Here is a 16262-nt window from a genome sequence, read left to right on the forward strand (position 1 = left end):
TAATTATCTTTACTGAATTGTACAATATGTCATGATATTGCCCAAATTCTCAGAAGGACATGACCTATGACAGTAAAAATGTCATTATGACCTAGTAGCTTATAATGATGTGCCATGTTATCATATATTTACACAGTATATCTTAATAATTAAAAAGAACACAGTATAATTTATATTTTATAAATACAGAATTTGTTTTCGCAATTTTACACTGTTATTTGAAGGAAATATAACATTTGAGACAAATTAAAAGATCTCTGATTTGTAATTCCCCATAATTTGAGTTATGGTTTCTTTAAAAAAAAATTATATATATATATATAATTATAAACTTTGCTATTGTTTGTGAAAGAAAGAAAAGTTTGTGCAATCATAACTTTATTGACTACAGGAAAACCTAGTAAAACGTAAATGTTTAGCATAACACATTTTATTGTGAGCAATCGTAAAAAAACAACAAGAAAACAATATAAAGATAACTTCTACCCTCTTTCACAGGTACTATCTATAAAACTGTACAACACACACAAATATCTGGATTATTAAAGTTTTGACCTTCCCCTTTACAAATGTCTAGACGTGTGCATGCAGATCATCAAATGATTGGATTATAAGTGACTGTATGTAAAAGTATTTGTGCTTACATCATCATGGAAACATAAATAGAATCATTGAAAGCGTACAGTAGCTACAACTTCAATGCGATTCAATAATATAATTTTACAGAATACAATTGAAATGTAATTTATGATTATATACAGTTCAGTGGTGCTATGTTATTTCATGATGGACCTTTATCTTTTCAACATAGCCATGGACGAAAGAAGCTCCATCTGAAGTGTTAAAACTGAACATCAGGACGATGTGAGGTGTATCGATGAAAAGGTTTACCCCAGGACTTTTCTTTGTTATTGTTTTTATATCCTCAAACGTAAGCATTTCGTCCGTAAGTGCTAGCGGCCACGCTCCTGGTCTGTGCCGGTCCAGAATATACAGTTCCCCTAGTTTGATGAGGCAACGGGCTGCAAAACAAGAAGGTTAAACAAAAACATCAGTCACTAACACGATAGCATGAACCCTGAAACTGCAGCTTAGTGGAATTCAGCCATTCATTTTATTATTAATACTTGTGCTTTCCCTATGTGTGACATGTCAAAATGTTTTCCACTTCTACCAGTTGTCTCAGAACTGTGTACTTGAAGCAGTGTATTGTTCTTTCCTGCCACTAGGGGCGCCAAACCTCTCAGGCTTTTCTCACTATAAACAAGTTTCCATTCTCACTCCGGCCTATTTGTTTCATGTGCCTCTGAGAACAACTATTCAGAACATTTGATGAAGGTAATCTGAGTCATTTGATCATGACTCATCAATTACCACTCCTTTTGATTTATAGTCCACTTCCCGCTTGGGTGCACTTTGTTACGACCTCATTCATCTTGCACAACGAAACTTAATGGTCATTAAATCAGAGACCAAATAAAACTTTCCATATGTCAGACACAAAGGTACTGAGACGAGCAGGCCCGACCGATACATCAGGAGATAATGAGCTCCTTCTACATCCCATAATGCACACAGGAGACCTTCAGGGCTTTCTCCCACAGGGGAATTAATAAAGTTTTGCCACAACAAGGCGCCAGAGTGCCACGAATTTCATGAATTGCATCACATGTGTTCAATATGTGTGTATGTACATTATAAATGTCTAAATAGTTGGTGAGCCAAAATACAAATAAAATAATAATTAATTTAATTTCCTTCATCTAAATAGATCGTTGACTTTGAAAATCAACGTGCATAAATAAATATAATAAATAATAAATACACAGTTTGGACAAATCAATTTAATGATGTGTTATTTATGAATTAAATTTTTGCACGTTGATTTTCAAAGTCAACGATCTGTTTAGATATTGATTATTCTAGCTACAAATGTATTAATTATTTTATTTAATACATCTATTTATTTATTAACATTTAAAAAGTGACTTTGAAGCTTTGACATAGTGTCTGGAGGAACATTTTCAGCAGGCGGAGAGCCGTTAGAAGTGAACTCACTATTTTTCCTCTGTGCCCATCTTGCAGGAGCAGGTGAGACAGCTTCCTCCAGCGATGGCGAGCACGGCAGAGCACCAGCCGATGTAAAGCGCTTCTCCCATTTCATACCTGCGACGCACAGCAGAGTGTCAGTCAGTCAGCCCACGTGCAATCATCCCTCCCCACCACCACCACCACCACCTTACTTTGTCCCGGGATTGAAGAGGTCATAGAATTCCTGAGTGATGTTGAAGGCGTACCAGGACACGGCGATCATTGTGCACACACCTGTTGATAATAAAGATTAATATTCTAGTTACACAGAGGTCCAAAGTCTTGCTGGATGGACATTTATGGATTGATTTTGATGTGCAATAAAACATCATTTATTATTGAGTCGTATATTAGGAAGTCAGACTGGTCTGAACAAACATTCGTTTAGCGCTCAATGTCACTGGTTTACCTTGAAGTATGAAAAGGACTCCCGCTGTGCCGGCGATCCTCCCTTTCAGAACATAGTTCTCCCCTCCAGCCTTCGAACACTGCACTCCTATCAGGGCCAACAGCAGTCCAAAGGTGCCCAACACTATGGATGTGATCATCAAGGCACGGGACGCTTGGATGTATCCTGAACACAGAGAGGGAATAAGTCAAAAAAGGTCAAGAGGTTTTGGACAGTTTGTATGAGAAAAGAACATTTCAAGTTCAAAAGAGCAAAAGTTCAAGGTGTCCAACTACTTTTAACTTCTTCTTCTTTCAACTTTAAATGTATTTATTGCAATTAGACGATATTTCTTTGTCAACATACCACTCAAAGCGAGCAGTGAAGGGAACTCTCTGCAGTTATGGACCCCGGTTGAATCCGTCGCGCATGACATCCACAAGTTTTCATAGATGGTGGACGTGGTGATGACGTTCCCGTCGACGGTGGAGATCCTCCAGTACCGGTTAGGCAGGGTGACCCCGACCATCACCCAACCAATGAACCCCAGCACCAAAGCCACGACTTCCACGATTGGATCCATGCCCCCTCGTCGGCCCAGCAGTCAAACAAAAGTATATCCAGATCTCAGTTTTCAAAATCAGTAAAAAAACAACAACAACCTGTTATAAAAACATCTGATTCTGGTTTGATAGAAAGTCAATGAGTGTGTGAGAGTGTGCCAGTGGTGCGTCTGCCACTGGGAGATGTGTCCAGCTCCACAGATATGTATAATGATTTATATGACTGGCTTTCTCTCCTCCCCCCTCCCCTCTAACATTAACACACACACACACACACACACTCTATCTTCTTTCTCTCGTATCTTACACCCCTGAAACTGAACAGGTGTTTATCGGCTCACTCTCAGGGTCCAATGGTCATCAGTCTCTCTTAATGACACGGCACTGTTCATGTTTATTAGGCATTTTTCCAACACGTTTTTTTTTTTAACCGATGTATGAGGAGTTTTAAACGGGCTTTTTGTGCTGGATCTTTCACGCAAAAATGTTATCTTTATACCCCAAGTGTCACACTGCAGCGGCATTTTAAAACAGTACTTTTCAAACGCAGCCAAGAAGCCAATTGCATCTTCTCAGTTTTATTGTTTTGGTTTGGAAATCTCAAGGCCACATGACACAAGGTCAAAATGACTGAGAGCCACACCCGAGATTTTGCAAGATATTGGAAAGGTATCAACAGGTAATTGGTGCAACTTGAGGCCCGAAGTCTCGGCTAAAGGCTAATTGACAAAGATCTGAAGTTTCTGTGTTTGTGTGTCTTCATTAATTATCCTCCTGATAGCCGCTGGTTCAGCGTTTGCTCAGATAGCGCTCGCCACACTGATAATATTAAGATAAATCGTAGCCTGCATTTCAAACAAAGCCCTGATGTGTGTGTGTGTGTGTGTGGAGGTGGGGATATTTGTAAACTGCTTTGTATAAAGGTCAAGAATAAGGCTCCAGAAATAGACGCACACCAACCATAAAGCTGACTCGAGCTGCTTCTTGCAAAGGAAAGTTTCTGACTCTGGAGACGCGTCAATTCATTCACCTCTTGTCCAAATGTCTTTGTGCTTACTCTGATATTACCAAAAGATGTTTGAATAAAGTAATTCTTTGTTTATATTGATTAACTATTTGTTAAACCCCCAAAGTCCATCTTGTAAATGAATCCATTTGAGGAATAACACATTTACTAACATGGTGGACACTGTGAGAGTATCTACGGGATGGAAGTCTCACTTTTATTCAAATCTATATCTGAACTCTTTGACTGAGCTCGTCTAAATGAAATAAAAACAGGATCCTGCCGCGCCATAAATGTCTCATTTAATGGCCGAGCTGTTTATGGGATGCAAATGGCACACCGGCCTCGTCTGTGATAACAAAGTTTATGTGATTTTTTTTAAAAAGTGGTACCTAGACAGAAGCCCATAATTTCTTTTTGTGTGCTTTCTAGGATTTACTCACCGCGTGGCAGCGAGGATTCACTCCTGTGGTCCAGGCCTACATTAAAACTCTGTGGAATGTGTGTGTTCAGCAGATGCTTACACACACATTACCTGCTACGTAAATCATCATGTATACGACCATATAGTGGATCGTTTTCAACATATAGGGCTAAAGGTTGTCAGAAATATGCTTTATAGGCACTGAACAATTAATGTGTACTTCATTTCATGGCAATCCATCCAATAGACAACATTACGGTGGCACTGGAGGAAAAGTCGGGGGATCACCAAACTTATTAGGGTTCATCCTCTGAGAACCACGAATGACAACATTTTGTTCCGGTCCATCCAATGACGCCAGGGAGATTTTTAATCCGGATCAAAGTAGTGGAGCGACTGATAAAAAGGACAAAAGCTTCATTGATCTTTTCTGTGCTTTTAAAAAAAAAAGGTCACAAAATGTTGCCTGTTGCCACGATTGGTGCTCCCTAAACGACACATTGTGAGTTCTCTGCACATAAAATAAAAGAAACATGGAAAGAAATAAAAAAACTAAGCCGGGAACATATATTGTACATTAACTGCACATAAAAATGATTACAAAATTATAGTTTTACTGTCTCCGTCACCGCCTACGGTAATATAAAGAGACAAGACAATAAAGCGCTGTTCCACTGGATTATACAGTAACTTCAAATTACCGTGTGATGACATACAAACAGGGTGTAGTTTAACCAACACACCATGTTCCCAGACGTATTCCCTTTCTTTACGATGATTACACATTAATATCTCTCAGCCGTGTCTTTAAACCAGCAGGTACTCAATGAACATTGGCCCTCGAAACTGGAACCCGCTGAAGCGGATCTGAATTACACCGGCTTTGATGAATCATTGACGCACATGGCGACAACTCCAGCTGGGTGTTTTGCTCCTCTGATTTGGATTTTAGATTTCTTTAAATGTGGGGACCTCTCCCAACACTTTTCTCTTTCCGTTTACTCACTCGATCATCTCTTTCACACAGGAGAAGATTATTGTTTTCACTGATCTGTCCCTGGGGAGTTTCGGTCCCGTCAGATGGGTTAATAAGTAACACCACACGAGGCTGATAACACCCTACAAGGCTGATAACCTCCGAAAGCCTTCCTGTCGTAAAAACGGTTCCAGACTCGAATCTATCCGGGGGTCAAAATGTGAGGATGATCGACAGCGAGGGAACAAGGACAGGCACGTTTATTTGTTCAAACATGTACGGGCCAATCTTAGCGCCAGATAACGATCATAATGCACTCTTTTTCTTTTCTGTCTTTACAGTGTCCACCAAAACCTCATTGTAAATTTAATAGAGTCAATAAATGACAGGGATAAGATATTTGGACTTTGCTCTGTCAACAAAAGATTCTTCAGAACATGATTTAGATAAATTGATCAGATGCAGGTCGACATAAATAGAAAATCCCTGTTCTTTCGTAATCCTTTTGTACGCAGATGATACACTTTTGCATTTCTTCCTCTTCAATAATGTCTCTATTAGAATATAAATAATAATAAAATGTAATAAAAAGAAGTTATGGCACATCAATAAAAAATAAGTGACATATCAAGCTACTATAAGTACATTGTGCCAAATGCTATTACATGACCAGCTCCTTGTACTCCCTTCATTTATTTAACAAAAATAGGAACTAGTTTCTTTACTTTTTACACCCAGAACATATAAAGATCTGGTCAAATATGAAGCTTTGTTATAGAGTTAACGATGCAACATTACTGTGACGAGCGAGCGGTGTGTTCATCCATTAAAAAGCACCGGGTTTCTTAATTCTATACATTTATTCTTGTACAAAGCGACGTCATTTATGTCACTTTGTACATTTCATTCAGAGACGTCTGGTTCCTGATGCCGTCGGTGTATCGGTTACTTGTTGTTGGACTACTGTATGTTTGTTGTTCTCGTCTGTCTGCACTCATTACTCCAACACGTCATTGAACGGCTCGACAAGAAGAGAACATAGAACACAAATCTTCTCTCAGTTCAACAGCATTTTATTTAACAAGATGAAAAACACAACCGATTAAATGTAGCGCCGGTAAATGCATTTTTTTAAATGACAAAACAAAAAAGGTATTCCAATAAGTGTGTTGCCTCCCTTAAATGTAAAGTAGTATTCAGAACAAATGGGAGAAAGAAACCTCTCCTCATCGCCTCCTCAGCAGTACGACAGTCACTTCTACCTCACCGGCAAACAAATCACAGTCGCCTTCGGTATCACATACACTTCCTCCCGCACCGATAACACACTCCTTAACAATTCTTTAAGTCAGAAGCAATTCAACAAAACCACAACTGCACTTTAAGAAACATGTTATTCCTATGTAAATGTGAACTGAAGGATGAGGTGCAAACTAAAGCAAGAAATGTAATTTATTTACACAAATAATTAGAAAGTGCCATGCAATAGTGTGGGACTAGACAGGTAAGTAATGATACACACATGGTGAATCTCAACCCTGTTACAATACGGTTATTCACTGGCATTATTCAAACCCTTACTCAACTTCAAACCAAAATGTTACATCGGTCAAGCGCCCTCCACAAACTTAATTATTTATAGATTTTTTTTAAATGCAGGTGAGTGTGTCAGTCCAGCAAAATAAAGAAACGTCGTCCCGTGTCCACGTTAGGATTTAGCAGCTCCCTTTGACACAGCCAAGCCGATGAGCCCGGCCAAACCGGCCACGCCAAGACCAATCCCCCCGACGATCGCCATGCCGACCAAGCCGTCTGGGTGACAAGATGTGAATGTCAGCATTGTGGGTTTTACACTTAAACAACAGGGTCAAATAACCGTTTGAATTCTGTTCATTTGTCACGACTCTGGTTCGTACCTTTCTTTAAAGCCTTGTCGATGAGTTTCTCCAGCTCCTGCGCCTGCTTGTTCCCCGGTTCGTTCTTTAGGAGAGTTCGGATGTACTTCAGGGCTTTCTCATATTCCTGGAAGAACAAGGGAGAATAAATAGATTTAAACAATGCTTTAAAAACATGCTACAATCTTAATTTCTATTTTAGGAATGACACTAACTTTGAGCCTGTATTTGGCCACCGCCAGGTAGAACAAGAAGTCCCGGGAATCTTCCTTCGATGCTTTCTGAACGAGTTCTAGGACAAGAAACAAACAAACATTGATTCGAACTGTTACATTATGATACGTTTATGATTTAAAAAAAGTAATCGCTTAGAAATAAAACATAATCATTCAAATTCCATCTCTAGTTTGTCAATAAGTTTGTTTTTCATCTGTAAAATGTCTCTCCCAGCACATATCTGAAAAGGGTTAGCCACTGTTAGTCTGTACGGCAACATGTAGCTTTGAATATAATAAAAACACATGTTCCTTACCCTCTAAGACAACAATTCCCTTCTTGATGTCGACTGTGTATTTACTCCTGATCAGACACCACGCATACTCAAACTTTGTTTCTTTGGAGACGGCTCCCTTCAGCAGCTCATTGTTGTATTTCTTCTCGAATTTCTGTCATAAACAAAGCAGAAATGAAGCGACCACATCATTTAATTCATGTCATATTTAAATAAACCATCCGTGCAGGAAGGCAGTGGAACAGAAACACCATGAGTTGCTTATATTACTCTTATATTATGTCATTTACTGTCTTTGTTTCTGACAGATGTTATGTTTTCCAAGTTTCAGCTGTTAGATTTAAGGTTTAAAAACTCTCATTCCCAAACTGTTACTAGCATAAGTCATATGAATAAAGAATAGCGTAAATGACGATGTCACCGTGACTTGTTTTTTTATCACAAACATGATTGTTAGCATTAGCATTGCTAGCTAGGTGACGCGACAAAGTATCTTCCGACACGTCGATTTTTACCCAAGTTTCAGCATTTACCGAGTGAACACATGTTCCGTGTGTTTCACCCATGTGTTAAAAACTATGTTTTATCAAATGAAGAGGTTTAATAATTGGAAAAACTTACTAAAAGGTCTTCTGGCGCTACCACATCGCTCACAACAGCCTCCATGTTTCCGGAAACAGAGTTCGGCCTCGCCCACGTCAGCACGTGACGAAGCTGTTACGCAGATCTCTCTCTAGTAAAGTCTCTGGTATAATAATAATAATAATAATAATAATAATAATAATAATAATAATAATAATAATAATAATAATAATAATAATAATAATAATAATAATAATAATAATAATAATAATAATAATAATAATAATAATAATAATAATAATAATAATAATAATAATAATAATAATAATAATAATAATAATAATAATAATAATAATAATAATAATAATAATAATAATAATAATAATAATAATAATAATAATAATAATAATAATAATAACAACAACAACAATAATAATAATAATCACACACATGTCTATTGGATTTTTTTTTATTGTTTTCCTAATTTGCAGTGTTTTCATAACACAATTCAAGACACATTGCAGCTATAAAAAAAACAAGTATTAATAAAGCATTAAAAAGTTATGTCCAAGCATGCAGCTGAAGCTTCATCAGTTCTTTGCGAGGTGGGCCGGGGTAAAGGCTAGAGGCAACAGTTCACTGAGGCTGGTTTCTTTGTAAGATCCATCTGGCTTGGTCAAGTATACAATCCAGTCGGATCCAAACTGGTGAGACAGAGAGAGAGAAGCACAGTAGTGAAGGAGAAAGCAGCATGCAAGGTGTAATAGCCAGGGTTTATATTAACACTGAGGTCACGAGTCCAACTCAATGATGTATCACACAGACACATATCTACATTTTTATATTTAGGCCTTGATTTTTCATTTTGTAATTACTCTGTTAACTGTTCAGTTGTGTTTTCTGTGAATTAAAGGGTCTGAATGTGGTTTCGAAGTCCCATCCATGTTGCTAAAGCCCTCAAATTCCCTGGAGAAAATACAGATTACAGTGCAGAATAAATGTTTTACATTATATTTTACCCAACAAAAACTAAACATGCTATGAATCAAGGAGCTAGTTTAGCTTTCTAAATCACAGAAAACATATGCCAACAATGAGTTTTGATTATTGAAATGATTGAATTCAGCACCTTCTAAAACACTTCAAGTTTTTAATAATAGCAGGAAAAAGACATGAATAACATTTATTTTATATCTTCTTTTAAGAACATTTTGTATTTAGGATTAAATTATAGATAGAAATAATTTGATAAGGTAGAAAGTTATTGCAGTGTATCACTTAATGTTTGTTCATACTGGTCATAAAAGAGATGACTCACCTCCATAAGAACCTGTCGACATGCTCCACATGGCCCGACAAAGCGGTCTTTAATATCACTGCATAGAAGAGAGGAGAGGATGAATGCATCGCAACATGTGCTGTATGAAATGTTTCCTCAAAGTCCTTACACTGAGAGGCTCACCATGTCACAGCAATGGCAGTGAACTCTCTGTGTCCTTCCACCACGGCCCGCTGGATGGCCGTCCGCTCAGCACACACCGTCAGCCCGTAGGAGGCATTCTCCACATTACAGCCTGAAAACGCACAAACACTCTGCATCGTTTCATTGTTAAAGATGCATTTGTGTGATGCATTTTAATACTGTAGCTGGTTGAGTTGGAGCTTTTTCAGATTTTCTGTGTAACAATGCGTTGTATTTCACCTCAGAGTTGTACTGGAAGATAAGATAAGATAAGGAAAAGTACAAACACAGATGCAGTAGTCTGCATAGTATCAATATGTTATTAAAAATAAATAAATAATGGGAGCATCTATTGTATACAAAAGTAAGAATAAATACAAACATAAAGAACTAAATAATCGAACACCAACATAAGTATTAACTATAAATGTATTGTGACAAAACAAAAGTCATAAATTGCAATTAAAATACAAAGTACTCAGTTTTAGCAGCATGAAATACAGTTGGCCTATATTTATAAAGTACATGTGCGTAGTTACTTTCCACCACTGCACTTCCAGTAGTTTTGATGGGTGCACTTGACATAAGAGACAAGTCACCTGTTGTATTATTTACCTGTGATTATAGCGCCATCTATTGTCAATATGGCGGCACCGACAGGGAACCGGCTGTATGGACAGTACGCCAAGTCCCGGGCCTGCAGGCACTTTGACACGAGCTCTTTAACTTGATCTGCGTATAACAGATCGCACGAGGATTAAACAAAAGGTTAGCTAGCATTTATAATGAACTCAAGTCAAGTGGAACTGAAAAGGTGTGTTAAATTAACTTGCCTGTCATCGCAGTTTTTTTGGTGGGCAGTTTTGGGCTGTGTCACCTTTTACAGAGCAGCGAGAACAGCGGGGTTCATGACAGCTGCACGCGCATTGTTTACAATCACGTTATTGGCTGGTTGAACGCAGCGTCATCGATCAGTTCGGGACTGGACTCTCATTAATAGCTGGAACTTTTGTCTCGCGAGAAGAAGGGGTCTTTGAGCTAACGACAACGAGAACAAACCACCCCAAGCTAAATCAAATAACCTTTATTTAAAAAGACATTCCTTGCAAACAAATATTAAATAAACAAATAAGACACATTAGCTTAGGCTTCCATATAAATCAAATTAAACAGGCTACATATAAATCTTATGAGTTTACACACTTCAAAATAGTTCATGTCGAATCAAATAAAAAATTACATTTTAAGAAAATAAAGCAGAATAAAATAAACACATATGACAGAGAACCATAACGATAACCGAGTTTAAAATGAAACTACAAATAGTCGATGAATTGATTAGTTGATTGGTAAAAGAATAGTAATTTTTCAATTAAAGATGCGATTCATTCCCTTGTTAGAGCCTCTCAAATGTCTTATGTGATATTAAACTGAATATCTTTGGGTTTCAGAGTGTTGGTCGGACAAAATAAGCATTTTAATGACATAATCTTTGCCTGTTGAATATTGCGATGGGCATTTTTATTGTATAGATCAAACAAATAATTAATTAATCTAGAAAATAATTGCTAGATTAATCGATAATCAAAACAATTGTAGTTTTTAGGCCTACGAATTCTCCCATTGCAAAAATTATGACAAAAACACGGGAAAGTCCCAATTAGTATGTTAGTATTAGTATCACTTATCGTCTATAGATGAAAAACAAAGTGGTGTTATTCTTCCATATTCTACACTTGATAAACAAGGAACGAGGAACAACTGGGGATTTCTACAAACTGATGTCTCCAACCTTTGCTCAGCACTGAACAGTATGACATAGGATGGTACGTCATGTGAAGAAAGTGAAATACGTCCTCTTTTTCCTATTAACCGATTCTACTGATAAGGTTGAGAACATTTAGAATAATATTTTGCTGGGAGACTATCTGCCCAGTGTGTGTGTGGTCAATTGATTAAATAAATGTTTTAGGAACATACGCCATGTAAGCTGAAGTTATAAAGGTTTTACAAGGTTGACAGGGCCTATACTATAGTGGTGCAATGTAGCAGATAAATGGGAAATTAAAGTACCTAATCGCCAAACCTGCTCCAATGTGATGCCTTAAATTCACCACACACAAGCTAATTAATGTACAGCTCATACTGTAACAGTAAGTTCGAATGTGTATCTTTTGTTAAGAAGGCAAGCCCTCTCTCTTGTGTTTGCTATAGGCCATAAATAGATCAGGCTGATATCATCATGAGCAGGTTTCAAAGGGCGTCCAACTGCGTGATCGAGCCCCCTGAACACACACACACACACACACACACACACAGAAACCCCTTTCTTCTTTTGTTTAAGTTCAATGTTTGTCCCGCGTTTTCACTTGGACATTGAAGTGTCGAACTTCCAGTTTTATGTGAGACCCATGAGAAAATACAAAGGTCTGAAATCAGATTGAAGGCAGTCGCACCAATACTTGGCCTTTGTTCCCTCCTTCCTGTTGAAACTGTCACTGGCTGTGTTTGACTTTCGCAGTGTGACAGTGCAGAGGTGAGCTTCTCATTCGCCTCCTCTATTTGTTTCGCCCCACTTTTCACTGACTTCCCTCTGACTTTGAGAGGAAAAGAGACTTTTAGCAGCGAATAAGACAAAAAGGTAAAACCATGTGCTGTACGGGGAAGTGTGCCCGCCTGGTGGGCCTGATCCTGCTGTCTACAGCCTTCATCTCAATGATCGCCAACCTGCTGCTGTTCTTCCCCGACGGGAAGAGTCTGGAAAATGATCAGATCTCCCTCCAGGTCTGGCTCATGGGGGGATTCATCGGAGGAGGCCTCTTTGTGAGTAGAGCTGTATTTACGAAAGTGTGGTTTGATGTTTTATTGTGTGTTTTATTGGGTTTTTAAGTCATTAACTCTGCTCTGTGTAAACCTGTAAAATCTGTGTAAACCTATAAAAGTGTGATTACTTTTAGGGGATGAACTGTGGGACGAAAAACTAAAAGTATAGTTATCAACACATTTTAAATTTTGGTTTAATTTACAATCATTTTATTCAGATTTATTATTTTTTTCACCGTTGCCTTACCTTTTATACCCAGATTCTTCCCAGCAAATAACTCTTAAACTGGGGCAAAAGGCATCTTAACATTTAAAATTTAACCTAACATGCGTAATATTTTGTTTTAAGCATCCTTAAAACAGATTGAGAACAAAGTACATTAAGTTGGGTACAATTGTAAAGGTTGTACCCACTTTATTCTTCCAATCCCCCACAATTCAGAGGGAAATACTAACGTTTTACTGCACTACATTTATTTGTCAGAAAGATACTTTACATACTTTACATATGTTGAGATGTTATAGATGAAACTACTTAACATATATAAAGAATTGGCCTTGACCAAGTACATTTAAACACTTTGATACAATATATAAATATATACTGTGGTGTTTAAGGGATTAAAACATTGTCTGATCCTCTACTTCCTCATCAAGGACACACACACACACACACACACACACACACACAACAGATCTGATAAAGCAAGTTTCCACCAACATTATCTTGGTTTTTTTAAAGGTTGACACGGACAATAAATAATTGATAAGTATTGCAGCTCATAAATGTACCAGAGGGACCTTTGAGTCTCCGATATTACAGTTTGGAACAAGCACCAGGAAGTTGGATGTCTTTCCCTTAAAGAACTCGATTGAGGATTCACAAATATTTGCTTGAGATAAGAGAACGTACACAGAGACACACACACACATATAAATGCAAATGTGTAGTGTGTGTGCACTTAGACACAAAGACACACACCATGCCAGCTCTTACTGACTTAACATAAGATGTAACTCGTGATGAAAACTAAATGTCTTACTTGATAAATGTTTTATATGTTTTTTTTTACTTCTCAGATGCTGTGCCCGAGCTGCTCGGCTATCAGGGCCGGGGGCAAGGGTTGCTGTGGATATGGTTGCTGTGGCAACCGTTGCCGGGTGAGTAAAGTAATTTGAAAGATTTACATTTATATGTCGGTGTGGGGACCGGACTGTTCGTGACGGGCGGTTAAAGGCAAAGGCGAGGGTGCTGTCATATCAAATACCAAAGGACAAACAAATGAGTAACTCACCATATGGACAGTACCATCATGGTACATGTAATGTACTCATAGATGGATTACTGGACTGGCCTACAGGACACGTGCCAACCAGAAAATGACCACAAATAAACTGTATAAATAAAAAGACTACAAAGAGACACAATAAAACTATAAAGAGATGCAAAACAGCAGCAAAGAGACTCACAACGACTATAAGAAGGGGCAAAACAACCACAGAGACACACAGACTACACCAGGGAGTGTGTTTGTGTCTGTGTTAAATCACGTCAAGTCGCTGTTTGTGTTAATTCATATGTCACATAAACAATATGTTCCTATTCCTCTTGTCAGATGCTGAGCTCTGTGTTCTCCTCTGCTTTCGGCCTGATTGGAGCGATCTACTGCACCAGTGTGGCCTCAGCTGGTCTGGCTATTGGACCCAAGTGTCGGTTGGACGACGGCACATGGGTCTACCCCTTTGAAGACCTGGGCACGTGAGTGATACTCATTCAAATGTACCTTTTCTGGGCATGTAGGCGATGCTGTTGAGTCATTTCCATCCATCATATTTACTTTCAACAAGTTTCAGTTCTTGATTATAAAAGAATAGCAACTGCAATATTATTAAAATCCAGAAGGTGGCAGCACTTTCTGTTCTGTGTTATTGTGCAGCTTCAGATAAAGACAATCTGAAGCAATGAAGCAATAATGCTTCAAGGATAGCACAGCTGGCACTACTGAAGCATTTTATGAGCTGAGGCAGGGAAAACTGAATCACCTGATGGACGCTCAACAGGTGATCGGGACAATCGTTAATAAACATATAAATGAGCACGTTGTTAACATGTAGACTGTCAGATGGTGACATGGCAGTTTAAGGGGCACCAGTGGTTACAGGGAGGGAACCAAGTTTGCATGGTGCGATATTAATACTGTCTTTTATGCATCATTAACCAGAATTAGTTCTAATATTTACAATTTGGCTAAACTGGATGGATGCCTCAGCTTCTCAAATGGGAGGATTTTCTGCTTTCTTCAGTTTTATATGTAGTCTGGTTCCGTCAAAAATGACAAATCCCCATCATGTGTCTTCTTTACACTTTGGATTAATTATCTCAAGTGAGAAAAAGCTTTTTAGTTTCTGAACTTTAGGTGCTAGTAGGCAGATTTGGACAGAACCAAGCTAGCTAAGCTTAGCTAGCCTAACAGAATGCTTACGGCTACACATTTACTACACAGGCAGGTGGGTTGTATCAATCTTCTCAACTAAAATTATAAAATTCCCACTACTAAATATTTCTTAACGGGTGAACAAAGGCTAAGAACTTCCCTCCCTCCTTTCTATTTTCCATTCTTTCTCCACTCTCACATTTTTCCTCAACTCAGTCATCACACTTTTTCTTCCTGTGCCCCCAAATTTGGCGTGCATCGCACATATTTTCATTAATGCTGTGTGTGTGTGTGTGTGTGTGTGTGTGTGTGTGTGTGTGTGTGTGTGTGTGTGTTGGACGGTGCTTACGCTCTACTTCTCTTTTCCCCTCACAGTGGCAATGGCAGCTACCTTGTAAACCAGACTCTGTGGGGAATATGCGACTACCCTCTCAACGCGGTGATGTGGCACGTCGTTCTGTTCGCCATACTGTTGGCCATGGGGGTGCTGCAGGTTGTGCTCTGCGGCATCCAGGTGGTCAACGGCTGCTTGGGATGCATCTGTGGCGACTGTCGCGAAACCAAAGAGAGAGGTGAAGAAATGCTCTAACTCCAAACATAAAAGAAAGCAATGGACATAACGATATGTATGTTTCCTAAAATACCAAACTATTCTTCTCAAGAATGTATTTCAGTGCAATCAGTGACGCTCAAGAATCCATTATGGGGAGTGATTTAACTCCCTGTGTATTGTATCAACAAATGTCTACACATTAACATGATGTTCACATTTATTAACAGCTCTGTCAGTCATCTGAGCGCTCGCTTCCTGTCCCAAAGATGACATAAACATGTGTCTCCTGTCTTTTTACAGAATAAGGGTGGATTGTGAAAATGAACATGGCCCAGTCATAACCCACCGTCGCAAAGGAGCCATTTCATATTCAGGGATAACTCTGTATGATGATGGGGTTTTCTTTTGTCTCACATTTATCTCAGAAGGATATTTTAAATATATATATGAAAGCCTTACTCTATTATTTTATGAATTCTGGTGCATTGCCTGACTTATTATTGGTTGAATGTGTCTTTAATTACTGAATTAATAAGTAATTTCCTCACTGAAG

The 16262-nt window shown here is 38.4% G+C and overlaps 4 protein-coding genes across 4 annotated transcripts; 1 reads left to right on the top strand and 3 right to left on the bottom strand.

Moving 5' to 3' along the window:
• Window positions 1–466: 466 nt before the first annotated feature.
• Window positions 467–5732, bottom strand: cldn15a (claudin 15a). The gene is made up of 5 exons (XM_029454988.1): window positions 2846–5732; window positions 2501–2665; window positions 2244–2325; window positions 2059–2166; window positions 467–1022 (listed from the first exon to the last, which is right to left on the bottom strand). Exons 1-5 carry the CDS (start codon window positions 3060–3062, stop codon window positions 926–928), a joined length of 669 nt encoding a protein of 222 aa, XP_029310848.1. The 5' UTR covers window positions 3063–5732; the 3' UTR covers window positions 467–925.
• A 771-nt stretch (window positions 5733–6503) lies between these two features.
• Window positions 6504–8586, bottom strand: fis1 (fission, mitochondrial 1). The gene is made up of 5 exons (XM_029454991.1): window positions 8476–8586; window positions 7876–8008; window positions 7559–7635; window positions 7365–7470; window positions 6504–7260 (listed from the first exon to the last, which is right to left on the bottom strand). Exons 1-5 carry the CDS (start codon window positions 8518–8520, stop codon window positions 7157–7159), a joined length of 465 nt encoding a protein of 154 aa, XP_029310851.1. The 5' UTR covers window positions 8521–8586; the 3' UTR covers window positions 6504–7156.
• A 303-nt stretch (window positions 8587–8889) lies between these two features.
• On the bottom strand, window positions 8890–10916 carry LOC115023762 (cytidine deaminase). The gene is made up of 5 exons (XM_029454992.1): window positions 10732–10916; window positions 10514–10630; window positions 9899–10010; window positions 9755–9812; window positions 8890–9140 (listed from the first exon to the last, which is right to left on the bottom strand). Exons 1-5 carry the CDS (start codon window positions 10736–10738, stop codon window positions 9027–9029), a joined length of 408 nt encoding a protein of 135 aa, XP_029310852.1. The 5' UTR covers window positions 10739–10916; the 3' UTR covers window positions 8890–9026.
• A 1631-nt stretch (window positions 10917–12547) lies between these two features.
• Window positions 12548–16262, top strand: tm4sf5 (transmembrane 4 L six family member 5). The gene is made up of 5 exons (XM_029454990.1): window positions 12548–12721; window positions 13802–13882; window positions 14338–14480; window positions 15532–15728; window positions 16010–16262. The coding sequence occupies exons 1-5, from the start codon at window positions 12548–12550 to the stop codon at window positions 16012–16014; spliced, it is 600 nt and encodes a 199-aa protein (XP_029310850.1). The 3' UTR covers window positions 16015–16262.

This window comes from Cottoperca gobio, chromosome 18 (genome assembly GCF_900634415.1).
Source record: "Cottoperca gobio chromosome 18, fCotGob3.1, whole genome shotgun sequence".
NCBI classification, from domain to species: Eukaryota; Metazoa; Chordata; class Actinopteri; order Perciformes; family Bovichtidae; genus Cottoperca; species Cottoperca gobio.

What these genes read in the sequence shown, in the direction of transcription:
- fis1 (XM_029454991.1), bottom strand. Translation starts at nt 8,520, where the DNA reads ATGGAGGCTGTTGTGAGCGATGTGGTAGCGCCAGAAGACCTTTTA. An exon ending in TAGCGCCAGAAGACCTTTTA is followed by an intron (nt 8,009 to 8,475) that starts GTAAGTTTTTCC and finishes TGTTTATGACAG; the next exon opens with AAATTCGAGAAGAAATACAA. An exon ending in TGGCCAAATACAGGCTCAAA is followed by an intron (nt 7,471 to 7,558) that starts GTTAGTGTCATT and finishes TTGTTCTTCCAG; the next exon opens with GAATATGAGAAAGCCCTGAA.
- cldn15a (XM_029454988.1), bottom strand. Translation starts at nt 3,062, where the DNA reads ATGGATCCAATCGTGGAAGTCGTGGCTTTGGTGCTGGGGTTCATTGGT. An exon ending in CTCTTCAATCCCGGGACAAA is followed by an intron (nt 2,167 to 2,243) that starts GTAAGGTGGTGG and finishes TGTGCGTCGCAG; the next exon opens with GTATGAAATGGGAGAAGCGC. An exon ending in ATGGGCACAGAGGAAAAATA is followed by an intron (nt 1,023 to 2,058) that starts GTGAGTTCACTT and finishes CTTGTTTTGCAG; the next exon opens with CCCGTTGCCTCATCAAACTA.
- LOC115023762 (XM_029454992.1), bottom strand. An exon ending in ACTGCCATTGCTGTGACATG is followed by an intron (nt 9,813 to 9,898) that starts GTGAGCCTCTCA and finishes TCTTCTATGCAG; the next exon opens with TGATATTAAAGACCGCTTTG. An exon ending in GTCGACAGGTTCTTATGGAG is followed by an intron (nt 9,141 to 9,754) that starts GTGAGTCATCTC and finishes CTGTCTCACCAG; the next exon opens with TTTGGATCCGACTGGATTGT.
- tm4sf5 (XM_029454990.1), top strand. Translation starts at nt 12,548, where the DNA reads ATGTGCTGTACGGGGAAGTGTGCCCGCCTGGTGGGCCTGATCCTGCTG. An exon ending in TCATCGGAGGAGGCCTCTTT is followed by an intron (nt 12,722 to 13,801) that starts GTGAGTAGAGCT and finishes TTTACTTCTCAG; the next exon opens with ATGCTGTGCCCGAGCTGCTC. An exon ending in CCCTTTGAAGACCTGGGCAC is followed by an intron (nt 14,481 to 15,531) that starts GTGAGTGATACT and finishes TTCCCCTCACAG; the next exon opens with TGGCAATGGCAGCTACCTTG.